At 39.0% G+C, this 18,475-nt stretch overlaps 1 protein-coding gene across 1 annotated transcript; it reads right to left on the bottom strand.

Moving 5' to 3' along the window:
• Nucleotides 1-407: 407 nt before the first annotated feature.
• On the bottom strand, nucleotides 408-17,649 carry vstm2l (V-set and transmembrane domain containing 2 like). Its single transcript, XM_063910750.1, has 4 exons — nucleotides 16,961-17,649; nucleotides 3,460-3,629; nucleotides 2,072-2,116; nucleotides 408-1,411 (listed from the first exon to the last, which is right to left on the bottom strand). The coding sequence occupies exons 1-4, from the start codon at nucleotides 17,073-17,075 to the stop codon at nucleotides 1,103-1,105; spliced, it is 639 nt and encodes a 212-aa protein (XP_063766820.1). The 5' UTR covers nucleotides 17,076-17,649; the 3' UTR covers nucleotides 408-1,102.
• Nucleotides 17,650-18,475: the final 826 nt, after the last annotated feature.

Here is an 18,475-nt window from a genome sequence, read left to right as displayed (position 1 = left end):
ACGGCGTCTGCACAAGGTCTGCACACAGGTTGCCCATCTGTCTTTTAGAGGCTGGCACTGTGGGAATTGTATACCGTCTTGACTACAGCTCACAATTAGTTTCCCTTTTTAATAAAAAAAACAAAATGCTGGCTCTCCCACTAATTACAACGTGATTAGAATCACAGGAGCAAGCAAGTCATTTCAAATGAATGTATTTAACAGAACAAATACCAAACAGCAGCACTTACAGTAGAACAAACACAGTGAAAAGGAGAATGTGATTCAGATGACAACTCACAAAAGTTTAGACAAAAAGTTATATTGTGGTTTCAAAAAGTTGGAGGGATTAACAAACATTGTGTTTCTTGAGTCATTTGTTTAAGCAGCAGAGTAAACTTTATTGTTATTATACATTAAAAGCCTACAGTGCTAAGATTAAATAAGAATGAATACATTATTTGATGTGATGAAGGCATACATTTTTATTTTGACAAACATTACAGTTGTGGTTTAGAAAGCTTAATACAGATACAGCTTTAACAAAGATTACGCGAATAAAAACAATGCAGTTGGAAATGTTCTCAGATAAATGAAAGAACGCTTGATATATCCTTTATTTCTTAGAAAGCCTTAACATTAAAATACTGCAACCTTTGGCATATGTTTTGGTAAAAGACAGTATAACTGGTAAATGGTCTGTTCTGTGTCTGCATCTATATATAAGTCTATGGTCTGCATCCCCTTTTTATTTTTATGACATTGATGATAATTCTGGTAGTTTGGATAATTTTGTGAGGAAAAGTTCTGGGTCCACTTAAAGAGTCCAAAATACAAAAATAACAAAAACATATGTTCTGTGATTACAGCCTTACTTTCACAATAACAGAAACCTAATACATTTGGGGGAAAAAACAGAAAATAAGAAAGCAACAGAAAAGAACACATTTATATGTACACAAAATAAAATGGCGCCCTCTATTGGCATTCAACAGCATTGGCAATCTGAACAGCAATATTAAACATGGACAAACAAACGCTGAAACACAAAGGTCCAGTCTGTGGTGATGGGTGTTTTATTGACAGTCCCTCTGTAGAGATAAGTCACGAACATGCAGACACTCTACAGCACACAGCTCTCACTACAGTCAGTGGGGCTGCCAGCTGATCTCCTCTTCAGTTCCCTTCCCTCTGTCTGGTGGTGGGGATGTGGCTGGTTCCCCTGTGACCGCTGCCCTTGCTCCTGCACCTTGACCTCATCCGCCCCCTGACTGCTCCCAGGCTCCACATGGAGATAGGCACGAACACGGTGTTGCTGCGCCACGGTGCCACTGAAGTCAATGACACGACACTCGTACGTGCCCTCGTCTGACGGCTTGACACTAGAGAGACGGAGCTTGTGGGAGATGTTGCTGCCGGCCACTTTTACCACCTAATGGGGAAATATGACGTATTATTTGAGGCCATATGGGAAACAAACATGTCCTTCTAAACTCCTTAAATATGGTTACAATAATATACTTCACCCTGAAAATGATCACTTCTGAATCAGAGAAAAGTCTTGATGAATTTAATTGAATGTGTACCGGCATATCAAAACACCCACGACCACCCACAAAACGTGTGCAGTGTAATCCAAATCTTGACAAGACATGGATTTTCACTAAAACCCTACATTTTATAACACTACTAAAACAGTGCTTGCATAAACAAGCAGGACCTGTGGGCAAGTGAGGGACTGTTAAGTAAATAAAAAGTAAGGTTGTAGCAGAAATGCAGGGTTTTGGATGTAAAATACACACAACTGGATAAATAAGAATCATTATACTGCACAAGTTGTGTGAGAGCTCATTACAGACTTTTTGATGTAGTATTGAGCAAACACTGTCTCATTCCATGTTCACAATGAGGGGAAGTGAGTCATTTGTGGGGAGTTGAGATATCATTTCGGGGCTGAAGTATTCATTTGAACTTTACAGAGGATATCTTGCAAAATCTTGGATGTTGTTTTTATTCATTATTTGTAAAATAAAAATATTGTTTGTATGTTTGTGCTCTCTGCTTGTTGACGGTGTATGCAGATCAGACTTACACTTATTTTGGTGGCATCTTTAGACGTTTCTTCCAGAGGTACAACCTGCCCAGAAATATGGATGAAGCATTAGCAACAGAGGGATGCACAGTTCTAAAAACCTTTCATGCTAAAAATGATTCACTTCCTCATGTTTTGATGTTTTCAACAGTCTTACAATAACAAACCTTCCTTGTAGTTACCATTTTTCCTGCTGGTTGAGATTTATGTACTGTACTTGTGTGTGTGTGTGGGTACGCATGCTTGTAAGTGCTTGTTTAAATGTGTGTGTGTGTATGAGCAGACAGCAATGAGTCTCTGAGCAGGAGAGTGTGTGTGAATGTGTATGCAGAGGCACAGAGGTATTCTTCAGGGCATTGGTATGAATAATGCATGCAGCAGACTGAGATTTGGAAAATATATTTCTTTCTCAGAGCCAATTATAGTGTCTTGAGGCACAACAGGGAAGCCTGAGTTTCTCCATGGTGGGAGAGAGTCAACCTGTTCCCCTAGTGCTGGCAAATGCTAATCAGCAATTATACCTTTGTTTCCGTGCAGGAGGGTTTCTTCCACGGCTATGGCTATTATTTCATTTCCCTCTGCCTGTAATACAGTCAGCTTAAAGTTGCAAAGTTATATCCGAAAAAAATGCAAAAAATTAGAGAACTAAAGTTTGACTCTACTTAACAGGAGAAATTAAATAAACTGTTTAACTTTGGATAACCAAAATATGGGATGAGTTAAATACAACAGCTTTGTCTTACAGCCCTGTCACTGTATGATAGGCTGTTTTCAAGCACCGACCATATGCATCTTAACAGGAATCTAGTTTGATTTGGTTTTGTCTCGGCTTTTTTATATACTGGGAAAAACAAAATCTATGTAGGACTTGATGAAAGCTTATGAAATCTGAGATGAGGAAACACTTTTTAGGAAAAATGATTTTTTTTTTCTTTTGTACGTGAGCATGTATTTACAATTATACATATATATATATAAATAAATGTAGATTTTATGTATGATGTAAGTATCTAAATTATGTCATAATAATGTGTAGCCAAATATTTGTTTTTAATTATTTTTGGGTTACTAGAAGTCTTGCTATCTATCTATGTATTTACAAGTGTACCGTAATCCAAATGACAGAAGCTGAAATATTTTAAAAGTTCATTCATTATATTTAGCTAACAATTTTCATACACTTTTTTCACTACTTTAAGCTTTCTTTGCTGTCCACTTGTCAATAGTTTTAATGTTGTATCAATAGAAACACATAGTTTTATTCCTTTAAAAACGGAGGTAATATCTGGTTATTTTAAAATGTACTAAAGATCACCCTGTTTTTTAAACCTTGACTTGATATAAATATGTGGTTATATTCCCCTGGTTGAGAACCCCTCGCAGCTTACATCATTTGTGATCTGCGCAGGCTTCTGTTGCCAGTTTTTCCGGTCCTTGATGTACCACCACTGGATCTCCAGGGAGTAGGAGGGAGATCCTGCCCCACGGAAGGAACAAGCCATCTCTACATCCTCACCGCTCTGCGTCGTGATGTCATGTGGCACCTCTGTAAAGAGAGCTGCAAGAGTGAAAAGAGGATATAAGTTCAGGAGAAATGATTGGATGAAGTCATCCCTAAAATGACCAAGACACATCCTCTTCTCATCCCTCGATTTCTCAGGGAGCTCAGCATCAACATTTTACTGCTGCATCACACTCAAGTGAGAGAAAAACTTTGACACGCTGGTACTAAGTGTCAGTAGCCAAGTAAATACAGCAATGAGATATTCTGAGCGATGGTATTGACTCGACAAACCGCTGCTAATTGTAAGATGAAAGCTTTTGCTCACTTCAATGGGCCATTTTTGGGTGTGATCCATTATGCATCTGCAGTTATGTAGCTTTCTTTCCCTTTTTTCTCTTGAGCTCAACTGGCAAAAATGTCACATATCGCTGTAACATCGACAGCAAGCTGAACAGTGTGCCTGTACCAATTTGGACCTGTCATAACACCTCAATCCCACACACATACTGTAATACCACCGACACCGAGAACATCACTTTCTTTGGTTTGGCTTCCAGTAATGGTCAGAAGCACTACATTTTCAATCACTTACCATCTGACTCAGCATGCAGGATGTGTGTGAGGGAACATGTTGTAACCGTTCTTGTCTAAGGATGCTTAAGCAATATGGACACATTTAGTGATGCACCTCAATGCGTCTTTCTCTATAAACACATCCTAAGCTTGTAAAAAGTCATGCTTAAATACACCAAGAAACAAGTAATGAATCGAGTGGTTAAATGGATTAAGCTCTGACTAAATGAAAAGTGGATGGCGTGTGTTCTTCTTCTGAAACCATTTATTTCCTGCAAGTTCAGCGCTAGTTTAATATTTAACCTGAAAACTGCAGAAGAGTCTTCAAGAGCTTCAAATTGATACAAGTTATGAATCCATACAAAATAATACATTTACAATGCTCTATATAAGGCTAGATACAGGCATTAAATATAACATGTGTTATGTTTCTATTCCAGCTTTGCTATTTTGTCCAATTGACTTCTACTTGCCAGATGGATATACTGTATATTTTATCTGTCCCAAAATTAGGAAATGTTCTTGTTCCAGCAGCAGTGTCAAGCCTTACACGAGGGAAAATGTTTAAAAGATACAATAAGATATACATACAAAAATAATACAAAAATTAAATGAACATGTGCGGCAAGAAAATATGGTACGAATAATAAAACCAGCTTCACAAAGAATCGATACAAACATGATGTTAAAGTTATATAACCACAAAGTGTAACCCTTATTACAGTCAGTTTAATGTTGTGCAAGCAATATTCATACATACTGTTAACCATTTTAATTATATTAAAGTTAATATACTGTAGTGGGAAAGTATTATGCACGTCATAAACCATAGGAGGATCAATGGGCATTGATTTAATGTAAATGTACAATCTCACACCCAACTAATCCACACTCCTCATCTCCATCATTCCTCTTACACCCTCTCTCTCAGGCTGTCTGATTGAATTGATTTGATATGAGCATATTTAAAATATATTACACGAATGAGAGGGCTGAACGTGGGCATTTCTGTCTATAAAGAAACAGAGAAGTAGCTATTTTGGAGCGAATGTAAACCTTCTGTCTTTTTCTTACTGTCCTTTTTGGTCTTAGAATTAGCCCTTTTAGCTTTTGTATCTTTTAGAGTACTTTAAATCGGTTTTCAAGAAAAGCCATAGCTGAAACAACATACAACAACACATCTCAGTGTGAGAAACTACCACAGATATAGATACGAGGCAATATGCACTTGCTCCACATTAAACAACATCCACATCATTATTTGTGGTTGAGAAAAAATATATTCCCCAACAATTCTTACTGATTGTATCGTGGGAACAGTTCCACTGGTCACACGTTATAAAAAGTTAATCAACATCGTAAAAAAACTGGGATAAGAATCTGTCTGATCTATGTATAGGTAACAATCCAACTCTCATCTACAGAATGATTCTCTTTCAGAGAGACACAATGATTGAAAGCAGATAGACCAGGTTAGCAAAGGGGGTAGTCAGTGATGGATCTTAAATTGACATTCTTTCAGCTCAGGACAAAGATGATCCGGGGTCTAAGGGGAAACGTTGAGGAGAAAGGGCGAAGAAAAGAGGATGACTGGAGAAGGATTTGGTGTCCGGGCCCTCAGGATTTGTGGCCTCGATGCACTGCTGCTTTTGGCCAGGCAGTGGCCTCATCTGTGAGGAAGAGACATACTGCATGGGATGGAGCCGTATGGGAGCCAAGAAGGGCGGAGGAAAACGAAGAAAAGAAGGAAAATGGTGGAGGTGAGTGTGTCCAGAATAAAGACATGAAAAGGATCTGGGAAAAGCGTTTTAAAATATGATGGTAAACGCAGCTGTAAAGCAGAGTAGCGATATCATACATACACAGGCAGTGATAAGAAGTAAATGGGACCTTCAGGAAGGACTGTGAGGGAGGGAGTGACACATGGAAAGGTATGACAGAATATAAAAGTCCTGCAAACACCGTCAGTTAAAGTAAGGGGGAAAAAATTACTCTTTACACTTGACAAGATACTTAGTTATCTTTTGAAAGTCACAACAGCCTTAGCAATACTTGTTTGTGTAAAGGTTTTATTCTTCAGCAGAGTGATAAACAAGCTGGCTAAATTATAACCCGAAAAACAAACTGTCTCTAAAGTTAGGATTTAAATGTGTGAAATTATCCCTCACTCCTTTCTTTTGTCCTCACATCATAAAGGTCCATTACGTATGAGCAGACAGCACTTAACGGTGTAAAAACAGCCCACTTTAGACACTTGAGAATCATTTCTTCTTCTTCTTTCCTCTCCAGTTCTCCGCTATTATACAAATTCTCCTGAGAGTGGAAAGTATCACGTGAGATAAGGAAGCATCTCAGTCTACCTCTCCAGTTATGTCTAATCTTTATATGAGTTCTTATTAAAGGACTATAAGAGGGAACTAATGGTATGTTAAGATAGAAAACTTGATGCTGCTTTAAAGTGAGAGCTATATATAAAAACTACAAATATATTTTCAGAGCATGACATTTCATTGTTAACTAAAAAAGTTTAATAGCATGACATTATAAGGCTAGGCTGAAACATTTTGTTTCAAACCTATAGCAGCATATTGACGACATATTGGTACGTTTATATTTAGTCTGAAAGGTAAATCCGTAATTGTTCGAGCTGTATTGAAATACATATGTTAATGGTTGTTAAGGAGAAATAAAGGACACAATTTCTGGGACAATTTCCTGTAGCACTGACTGTAAGTTCAATTGTAGACTGTAATCACAGCTTGCATAATGATTCACTTTGCTCTGATGATGCGTGTCTATCCTGATGGCAGAAAAGTCTTTCAAGATACAAAGCAACTCTATCTTAAAAGAACACATCCAAGACATTTAGAAAGCCTCTGAGAAAATGCTCCGATGACTTCCAGACTACACACTTCTGCAATTCATAAACTGCTAATTATTTCAATTTATTTTCTATATGGCTACAAATCAATTTTAGTCTGAAAAGATAAAGAATAATAATCAGAGAAAAAATTCTGAAAGAGTTAAAAGGTGGACTGTCTGGATACATATTTCCAAATAATCTACACATTTTCTTTGTATTTTTTCGTGAGTGAGTCTAAAACAGCATACTTAATGTACATTTGAAGAAACACCTAAACATAGAGAATACAACTCAATAGGAGGTGATAGAGTATTATATTTCATTGAATATTTTATTCCTCTTCCTATCACGCAAAGCACTCAGCAACCAGGCCCCCTCCTGCCTCACTGCTCCACAACCAAACCCCTTACTGCCTTTGCTAATCAGAACCCAGCTTCCTGTCTATTCCTCAACAGAGCCTTGTCCATCATCACATCAGAAACTGCACTAACCTCCCCGCCTTCAAAACACTGACAAAAAATCGAATTTCAGACTGGCTTTTAATTAAATGTTGTTGTTTTTTTTGTTGTATTATCTCGGTTAAGTGTCTTTGAGCACCTGTAAAAGCATTTGTTGAATAAACGTATTATGTCTTACTCTACAGTAGACTTCTTATTATTCAAGTCTTTCACTTCCTCTCTCGGATGCATGATGAAGATCACAGAGGGTATGAAAAAACGTATAAAAAATGCCTCGTAACGATGTGTGTTCAACATAAGGGGCCAGAGCTGAAGCCTGGAATTGCAGAAAACGTCAATGTGCATCAAAGGTATTGCAGAACAACAGAGGGTGGCATTCAATCATCTGAGTTTTCTTAGTATTCGAAGCAGCGGCTGGCACTTTCTTTGGTCCTCAAGATACCGTATCAACAGCCAGTGGCAGAGCACAGGCGGTAGCATCTGTCACTTTGAACAGGCTGTGTTCCCACAGACTAAAAGATCTTTGTGGGACACAAAGAGAAAATACAGAGAAGGACACTGTATTAAAGGCAATATTATCCTAAAAAATGTATGTTAAGTAAAAGATTTCTTCACAGCAACCGGTGTGTATGTGGCTGTAGTACAAGTGATACTGATACTGTTTAAGAAGGTTTTATGGCACACAAAAAAATACAAGAGCAAATGTGTTTCATAAAGAATGTTTATCTGCTCTCACATGAGGTGCAAACAATGCTGGATTTTGTTATGAAGATACTGCTATTGGTATATTGGGAGTTCAGAAATTCTGATGTTTTTGCTAATACTACTTTCATAAAACATAAACACATAAAATAAGTTGAAATCCACCCATGACAAACCTTTTCATTTATTAAACAGTCCACTCAGCATTAATTTCTGCTGTTTTATTATTTATAGATGTTTTTTTTTTTTATTGTATTCTATAATCTACTGACATTTTTTCTCTGTGTTGGAATTCAACAAACACTGGAATGGCTGCCATACATGTAGAGATACAGATTTAAGAGAAATATGGAGTGGTCTCTTATTTTTTCACGCGGCTGTATAAGAGGAGCGGTGAAGCTGAGTCTCCACAGCCATTTGAAACCACAATGTGTGAAGTCAAAGTCAACTCAAGGAGAGAGCAGCACAGGGAGTCAATGAATACACTCGAGAGTCCAGAGCTACAGCCGGACAGGCTCAGAGCTGCCAGGTAATTCCTGCACTTTCCCATTCACCCAGCCGACAAATAAGACCCCAATTCTGCAAACGCAAGATTTTTCTCAATTTTCCACTTATTTCTTTCTCTTGTTTAAATCCTCTCTCTCTCTCTCTCTCTCTCTCTCTCTCTCTCTCTCTCTCTCTCTCTCCAGCTCTATAACATCTCCCACAAATCTCCCCCCTTTGTTGTGGTCAGTGCTCTGCTTTCTCCCTGTTCTATTGGCCTTTCATTCTTACTTTCTACCCATTAGAGGTTCCTTTTACCACTCAGGCCTCTTCTGTACTCTCACCTTCCTTCCTCCTTTAATTCAGTTCCCTTCCTCACTTTCTCCTCCTCTCGGTGGCTCTCCTGCTGAATGGGCAATCTGTTCCGTTGGCTCTCTGGTGTGTGGCATGAAGAGATGCTTCCAACTCTCACTACATCTCCTGGAGCTTTGCCCACTGGCTCTGGCAGGTGTTCAGCATCCTGGGAGACATACCCTGTGTGTGTGTCTCACTGTGTGTGATGCCCTGTGGCTTGTAGTTGGCATACAGTGTATGTGTGTGTGTGAATCGAGCTGTGCAGATTTGAAAGCAATGTCACAAATGAACCATAATGGTGCTGCTTCTGTTGAATGTTTTATGCAAGACCTAATGCAAAAGGTGTCTCCATAGAAGAAAGTAATGGATGAGAGGCAAAAAGGAGCCTCTCCAAATACCATCAGAATTTCTCTCTAAAACACACACTCACTTGCACACTCGCGCAGGTTTGCTCACACGCTTACATTTATTTCTCACAACCAAAAATCCTAAGCACAGCAATTTGAAAAAATAGATTGAAGCTATGAACTCCTTCGCTAGATGTAGGAGGACTAAAATACATTATGTGCTAAAAGCATATAAAAAAAAGTTTCATCAAACTCTGCCTCCCACTTTCTTTCATCAATGATTGACCTGCTTTGAATACATCATTGACATATTGTTTTCAGAAATGTCTTACCAGTTCAAGGCAAAAAAGCTTGATGAATTGAGAAATTGCACTTGTTTTAAACTGAATCTCATATTTCTTTCACCTTTGATATTCAACTTAAATATGATGCAGTGGTGTTGCATAATATAACACAAAATATGTTTCAAATAGGTGTCACAACATTAAAAAAAACGTTTAAAAATAACAAATAAATTGATAAAATGGAAGTATGATTCTGGCAGGTGACTTGGGAAAAGGGTCTGGTATACATACAGTACTGCATGTCTGATGAGAAAGTGTACACAGGTAGGCCGATGGGTGGGGCAGTGAGCTGATGGGTGAAAGGATAGAAAACCCAAGAGCAAAGGATAATTCTCTAAATATCAATTTGATTGTAACTGGGAGAGTTTTGTAACAGAACAAGGTTATAACCATGAACTGTTGCCCAGCACTAAACTGCTGAGTGGGGGCTAACTAATAATGCAAATGCACAAATCCCAAATTCATATGACTAACACACTCCTAAAGTTCTATGAATACATCCAAAATCATGAGCATCCCCAAATGATGCTGGCTCAAACTAATTCCTCACCATCCTGCCTCCCTTGTCCGTCCTTCCTCCTCCTCCTCCTCCTCCTCTTCCTCTTGGCTTTATTGATCTGACCATTTTCAAACTGCCTTTCAGTTTGCTATGCAGGCGCCCTCTTGAACCTGCCTGTAAAACACAACTTGTTGACAAACAGACTGTCTCTGTGAGTGCAATGCTGCGTAGGCCCTGACAGGCATGCTCTGCAGACATCCAACTATTTCCTGACTTGAATCACAGTAACATCACCAGAAATCAATCCCATAACCTCGGTAGAATGCTAAATCAACACAAAAGCGGATGCCTATGGTACATTTTCACAAAGACAAAAGATGAAAATGTGTACTTTGGAGTTTAATTCTCTATAAGTTGCTTTGGATAAAAGCATCAGCAAAATGAAATGTAATGAATAACGACTTCCAGGCACATCTCAAGCACACTGGGATGTCTTAATTATAATGTTACAGCAGAACAGAAAGAGTTTGCTTGGCTTGGCCTTTTCTAAGTATAGATTTCATGAGGGCGGTTCTGTCAGAACTGAGTTGTACTAGAGGCTGGGGAGCTTTGTTTGAAGATGCAAGTACAGTACATGCATTTCTAAAGTGGTCCTCCTTGGCATTTCTCACTATATGGCTCAGAGAGCATTGGAAGAAATCTGGTCACAAGAACACAGAGGCAGCTGCTTGCTATTCACCAAAGACTCATTAAAAATTAAAAGGGGAAAAACAGTGAAAGAAAGCAATGCAGTGGAGGAAATAAGTATCTAACTAAAGGCATATACACTGCCCCAGCCTAAAGAAGACCACGCTTAAATATTTTCTCCCTTCTTGTCCAGTGAAATGAGAGGGATAAATCCAGCCTGAGTGCCAGTGTGAGGTCAATCCATCGATCCTCGCTCTCTCTTTCAGTCTCACTCTCTACTTTGGAGGGAGCTTGAGTTGTTTGAGGATGACTAAATTACAGAGGGCTTATTAGCATGGACGAGAAGCAAGTGTGTCACCCATATCTATGCTGGGCCATGTGTTTGTGCTTGTGTGTGAGCCAGAGAGCCAGACAGAGAAGCTTGCAGGATAAGCCTGTCACCAGCGCAGCGAGCTTCTGTTTTTCTCTGACAAATCATGAAAGGACAAGGCTTATGTTGTTCTGTAATTTCTCTTTTTTTGAAAATGAAAACACCAAAGGTTGTTCAATTCTTAAAAAAGCATTTCCTATTATAGTTGGGCACTGTAGAATTGAGCTAACATTATAATAGCAAAAAGTGCATTTACTGAGGACTACTTTAAGTTGCTGGTGTACATGAGTGCTAGTTTAGTATAGAGGCAGAACATTGTGTTGTGGGAATTCACTACAACACCTGGTACTGAAATGATACCGAATGCAACAAGGTGGCTCATTGATGTGTTTTTAGTAGGATAGGATAGGATATATCAAGATTTGGATCCTAGAGTTGTCACTATTTAATCAAAAGTTCAAGCTGGAAAACAAAAATGAAATATTTGACATCTAATCCTTTAACATTCAAACTCCTCCTTGTACTCAACCATTGGGTCTTGCTAAAACGCATCATCTGTTTGCTGGCTTAAAACTCAACTGTGATACAGTTTGTCTGTCAGTCAAGTAAGACAGTGGAGGCACTGAAAGGGAAAGAAACACTTTCAGAATAGATTCCACAGGGCAAAGTATACTTGAGGCAACATGACAGGAAATAAGAATTGGAAGAGTTGTAGCTAGCAAGCCCGTATCACGATGCATGAAATTGAGAATCTATCAATGGCGACACACATTCACGTAAAAGTAGTTTAGAGAAGAAGACAAATAGAGACATTTAATCCAAGAAACCTGGTAATTTGAAGACCTTTTTTCCCTAATAATTTGCCAGCTTGAGAACAGCAAGTAAAATCAGGGTCATTAACTCAATACCTCTATGTGAGCCACATCCGTAGGGCATTGAAGATCAGAAATGATTAATTCAGAAGAAATTAGCGGCAGAATAAATACCAACATATAAGAACATCTTTCACTAAGATAAATGTAAATAGTCCGAGAACAGAATCCCTGTAGGAACAGGTATTTCACTGAATTGATGTATGGCTTTAATAATGAAGAGAGCCCCGAGAGCTGTGGAAAGAAACAACAAGAAAGTCCTGTAGTAAAGAGACCTGCTACAGATCTTTAAATTAAAAAGCTTTAATCTTGCATGCAGCTAACCAGCTAGAGGAAGAGATTATGTTAGGTTTGTGATTATGGCAAATTATTCAGGGATCTCTGCATTTGTAGTCTACTGGTTGGGAGGATACATTTATTAAAAATATAACTTTTAACAGTCAGATTAAGTCAATTATATTAAGTTATTTTATGGTTATTAAATCACTAATCATTCACAGCAATGGTTTTAATGTTACAGTATACCTGCAATTGTAGCCTAATACTGCTACCTTACGCACTGTTCCAAGAGATTTCTTTAAGTACCTCAGTAGAAGTTCAAGTGGCAACCAATAACTAATAATGTGGAAAAGTAAACATGACAGCACTGACAAACCAAAATAAGCAGTCCAGGAATATAAAGTCAATAACGCTGTATTTGGTTCAGTAAAGTGGCGATGCAAACAGACAGGAGTCCTCCTTGGGGAAATAAACGCTTGCTGCGAGACCTTCAGCCTCCCTTCAAGGTGGAAGGTAAAATAATGAAATAAGAATGGAGCCGGTAATCAAGCAAGCAGCTGTATGCCTGTTGCCGCCAGTGCTCTAGAGTGAATTTTTCATAGCCCTTGGGACACAAGACTCAAAGGCTATTTTCGCATTTCCTCCCAGATTGTGGAAGCAGCACGTGTTGTTGACAACACCGGGGCTCTTAGCACACTGTACTCCATCTGGACTCTCCGGAGATGAAAGACAATGATTTATTTCATTTGAGCATGTGGTCAATGGGAACCTTGAAGTGATGGCGTATATGCTTTCAGGAGACGCGAAAACAGTTGTGTAGAGCAGTGACAATGCTTAAAGTGCCCATAGAATGCATCTATCTGGTATTTTAAATTGTTCTCAGGTGTCTACAAAGAAGGTATATAACTTTGGTTGATCCAACAAATGTCCAGATGCAGTTTTACAGGCCCATCCTAGAATGAAACAAGCTGAATTTCCTTATTTGGGGCCTCATTTAAATAATTATGACGAGGTCTGCTCTGATTGGCTGGTTTACAAGGAGCAATCCATGGCTGCCTCAGATCCCACAGAAGTAAGTGAAGTTCGCAAAACTGTGAGAGATGAACCATGGAGGCTATTGGCATCCAACCTTACATGTTTGAGCCTTTATCGGAGGAGGAAACCAAAGAATTTGAAGAACAGCTAGTTGGTCGGAGATTGGAGAGCAAAGTTACAGAGTGTTACGTTTTAGCATTAGTGTTTCCAGCAGCTGGTGTATGCAAATGTTGGGGCTGGACTACCGTGTGTGACGTAACACACAGGGATTTTTGTAATTTGCCCGTTTTATCGCTGTGATATGCATATTCATGATTTGCAAGTGAAGGAGGAAACAATGGTGTTTGAGGTTCACGGTATGTCAGTTCAATGATCCGAACTCTCCTTATGTGGAAATTTCCATCATTTAGGAATATTTGTGTTGGCAGGTCATCAAATTAATAGCTAACAAAAAGCTAATTTAAGGATCTTAGGTCCATAGAAAAAGGTAATTTTATTATTGATTCCACAGTTTTCTCTTGCTTGGCATCACAATTTGGTGATCATACGGTGATTTAATTCACACCAAGGATACCTGAATCACTACCAGAGGAAGGTGTGACAGGTTGAAATGTAAAATCCTGCCTTCAGTATCCTCTCGAGATGAGTATTCTTTCAGCCTTGTTTTCCCTCTCCTGCTCTTTCCTACCGAGCCTCTGCCAGCACCCTCAGCTGTGACAGCGTGACTGTACAATCTGTTGCCCCCCCGCACAGTCAGGGCTCCATTAAATTGGAAGCCAATGCAAACTGCCTGGGCTGGCTATCCTCATTAAGAGGATACCAAGCAGAGGACTGGCAGAGAATCCCAGACACTTTGGAAGCCTAATTAATTGGTACACACCCCCACACTGTGAAAGTGGTCCACTCACGATGGATAAAAGGATGAACGCTGCCAAATAGCACCGACGCTGTCTCGCACTGGATTCAGAATGAGGATGAAACTACGTGTAGGATCATCATCACTTTGTATTGTACGGCATCAACATGTCTAATAACTCAAACAAACAATGTTCATTCTTATCTGCCTCCTCTTTCGTCCCTGGTGAGACGGGACCCTCAGGAGCGTCAGGGCAGGTGAGTCATATTCTGACACACATGGCCCTCAATGAGGTAAAAACACATATTCAAGGAACCCTGCCATTTTACTTCACACAGAACATATTATTTTGCTTTGCAGATGATTCAATCTACACTTGAGCTGAAGTGGAATCTGTGGTGCAGAGGCTGGCCGGGCCTCAGCCAGATGCACTTATCTGAAACAAATGATTCAGAGCCGAATCTAACAAGTACTCTCCAGAACGGTGCATCCAGCCTCTCTGCTCTACATGATGGCTCTGCTCCCCTCTGCTTGGGCAATTTATCAAAGAGCCCGATTGAAAGGAGAAAAAAAAGAAAGAGTAATCTCCTGAGGATTACTTAACCACAAACACTGCTAGAGCTGCAGCTACTTTAGTAGTTGTAGGCGTTAGTAATAGTAGGCTTTTATATTAGTTTCTCAATAAAGTTTAAACAGTTGTTTTTTTCGGAGTACTTTTTAGTTTTTGTTAAAGCATCACACCCTGAGGAATGTTCTTCTTTATGGCCTGCCAGTCTGACACAGAGTGGTAAAGAACATGATTTGGCTAAATGTAATCAAGTCCCTTTGAGAGAAATGCAACTAATTGATTTTTCGACCTGTCCTAGACACTCAATCTATTTGGAGGCAATGCACGCTGCTTTCACTCATCGCGACCGAGCTAAAAGCTAACTTGCTAAGAAGCGAGGGCTCAGGAGAAAGACACCGTGATGAATTGGTTATCACGCAATTTAATTAGAGAACAGTAAATCTATGTCTGGAGCTCCTGGAGAAAGGTAGGATTGCTTGGAGGTAAAGATGCCAATTGTGTTCAAAAGAGCTGACTCTGAGAAAAGGTAGCACTTAAAAGAAAAATAGCACCTTCTGAAAATAAAAACACTTAAGTATGTTTTAGGTCAGTCTAAGAAACACAATAAGACATGTATTATACATGTATGGAGGCTTTACTGTTGTGTAATGTGCGCTGTACACCACTGTACACCCATTCATGTTTAATCAGATATTTTTACTCATTATCATTATTGTATGTCCCCTTTTCACTAGAAAAAAAGATGATACTATCTTACAGCAGGTTTCACAGACTAATTGTATTAGAATTGGTGGTGACTGACAGCTCAAAATAAAAAGCAATTTGACATGATGGATCCGAACCAATATTTCTGTATAAAAATAGCAGACAAATCATTGTCAGTAGAAGTAAAGTCCATGAGTATTAGGAGTTGTTAATGTAACATAAGGTGCTACAGGACAATCCCAAGCACAAATCCTCTCTCTGCTTCGGCTGCCTTACGGGTAATTTGTCTCAAGAACACTGAAGGCTCAAGACCTTGGCCTTGTTTGTGTATTTTGGGTACCCTTGGTTTGCATTTGCATTTAATGCCACTCAACCTTCACCTAGTTTCTAACCATAAATACATGTTAATTTGGCCAGGAGACACACGTGACTGTGTGCCTGGTGTTGGTTTATACTGCATTAAAAAAACACACTAATTTATAAAAGATACCTCATGACGAAGTATTCCACATACAGTGGCCGAAGAAAAAATAGAACACATAATAGTTTTTTTTATTATTTGTAGTCTACTGGTGTAATGCTGACGTAATGGCAATATTCGCAATCTGCTTTTGACCAGGGCTTATGTTGCAGGTAAACCCGATGCTCCTTTTTCAGGGAATGAAGGATGGGGCATCAAAGTCAAAGAGGCAGAGTTAATAATATTTCCTCAAAAATATAAATGGGTCAAAAGTTTTACCATGTAAACTGTATAGAGACTGCTGGGCCTTGGAATACAGTTCTGTGTTATTTAGTATTACACAAAAGAATCACTTTTACTGTAATGTATATTGCTGTAAAACTATGAGACATATGAAAAACACCAATATAGTGTTGGTGGTGCAAAGTGTCTAATTATGGGATGTTATAGCCTGGATCTGTTATTTATTTCCTCTGACATTGTATCACTTCTTCAAAGGGAACCTAGCCTATGTATTTGTGTTGACATTCAGACACTAGTTGTCTAACTAATATTGTAATCTGATTTTCTTCAGAAATATCTAAAGAAAAATCTAAAAGACGTTTGGAGTTACTTTTGGGATTGTATTCCAAAACAACCTTTTGCACAGTCTTGAATAAAAATCTTTGCGCTAATACAGTATACCTGATCTTGTCCAACACATTTTGTGTTGAAACTAATTATTCATAAACGTAAATAAAGGATAAAAATGATACACTAGGATATTTATAAGCTGTATTTAAACCCCTAACCATCACCTATTCAAGATTCTCACAGACATGAGCAAGACTGATATAGACAGCTTAAGCAAAAAACAGTATTAAACTTAAACATACATTTATCTCCTCCACTAAAACCACGCTCATTCACTTCAGGCACGAAACAACTTACCATTTCCCGAGATGTGATTATCCACCTCTTCGTGTCCAACGTTGAGAGCTGCGTTAAGTTGAATATAAAGTCCCACGTACTGTAAAATCCCTATTATCACTCCTAAGACTCTCATTGCTTCAACCGGTGATTCGAGCACTTGTATGAAATGTGTCACATTAGGTGAAGCGCATCCGTAAAATGTCTCCTCCGGTGCCGAGCAGCCCTCACAGACATAAAGCTTGGAGCTGGAGGGAGAGACGCTGCTACTCCTGTTGGCTCTGCAGGAGGAGATGATGCGGCCGGCGGAGGCGGAGGGACAAGCAGCGTGGAGACAGGTGCAGCGGCTCACACAGAGTCAGTTAGGCGGAGGGATCTCACAGGGATGTGTGTTTTCTGTTGGTTTTAGTTTACTTTCTGCACTACATTTCAATCTTTGTTTACTGATTCCCGTGTTGAAGATCAAGAAAAGCCTTTTTCCTGATAGGTTTAATTCTATAACTTCAGCTGTATTTGCGTGTCTGATGGGTTCCAGCCGTTTTAAATACCGATTATCTTTACGATAACTTTATTATGTTTTATATTGAAGTCTGTGGGTTCTTTGTTTCACTAACCCGCAAGACAAAGGATCTGTGTCACACAGAGACAAAGAGCATTTTCCCTGCTGTTACCTTGTCTCTTGGTATTCTTAGAACCCCATATATTTTGCACAGTAGAGTGGCGCAGGAACGAGTACTAAAACCCGGAAGTGAGTTCGTATTTTACAACTTCCGGTTCCCTCGTCTCAACGTCAATGGGATTTCTCCATAGGATTTTGGAAAGTAGCTTGAAATAAGGTCTGTGGTTGACAAGTTTAAGAGACGGATCACGTTTTGTTCTACGACATTAAATACATCAGCAGTGATCCCACTGATGTTTTTTGAAGAGTTTAGGTGTCTGAAAAACGATGGTTAACGAGTGGATGAAACGTTGTTTGCCCCCGTTCTAGATGCTTCTAGTTAATTCAGTGTGGCTAAAAGGAAAAGCTATGTTAAAATATGCAAGCGCGCAAAAGTCAGTTGAAACGATCTTAAATTGTAGCTGTGGTTCGTTTATAGCATAACGTTGGCAATTTGCTTCTGATGATTAGATTTATGATGAGATCTTATTTTTCTACAATATTCCAAAATCGCATTGGTTTTTTGTCAAGGGAACACATGCGCAGCTTACTTCCGGGGTCGGCCTATTAAATACGCCATCCCTGCACCACTCTGAGCACAGTTTGGATCTTCATAGCCAGACATCCAACACAATTTCATATCAATTACGTTTTATTCATTAAAGTTTTTAGAGTAATAGCATGTAAGACTAATATCCTGACCAACATTCTTTTGGTAAAAAAAACGTAAAATACACATTAGGATGAAAATGATCAGATATGATACACAGCTACTTGGTTAATTAAGAGAGGTATAATCCCCTCACACTTACTATGCACACATGCGTTTTTTGTTTGAGTGTATAATTAAATATTATCAAAGGGAAAAGAGACAGTTA

The sequence above is a fragment of the Eleginops maclovinus genome, chromosome 20 (genome assembly GCF_036324505.1).
Source record: "Eleginops maclovinus isolate JMC-PN-2008 ecotype Puerto Natales chromosome 20, JC_Emac_rtc_rv5, whole genome shotgun sequence".
NCBI lineage: Eukaryota > Metazoa > Chordata > Actinopteri > Perciformes > Eleginopidae > Eleginops > Eleginops maclovinus.
Note: the sequence above shows the minus strand (reverse complement) of the source record. Positions and strands in the feature narration are given on the sequence as shown.

Coding starts and splice junctions, on each gene's coding strand:
- vstm2l (XM_063910750.1), bottom strand. CDS start 17,075: ATGAGAGTCTTAGGAGTGATAATAGGGATTTTACAGTACGTGGGACTT. Junction 3,630..16,960: donor TAATCACATCTCGGGAAATG/GTAAGTTGTTTC, acceptor TCACTCTTGCAG/CTCTCTTTACAGAGGTGCCA. Junction 1,412..2,071: donor AAGATGCCACCAAAATAAGT/GTAAGTCTGATC, acceptor TTTCCCCATTAG/GTGGTAAAAGTGGCCGGCAG.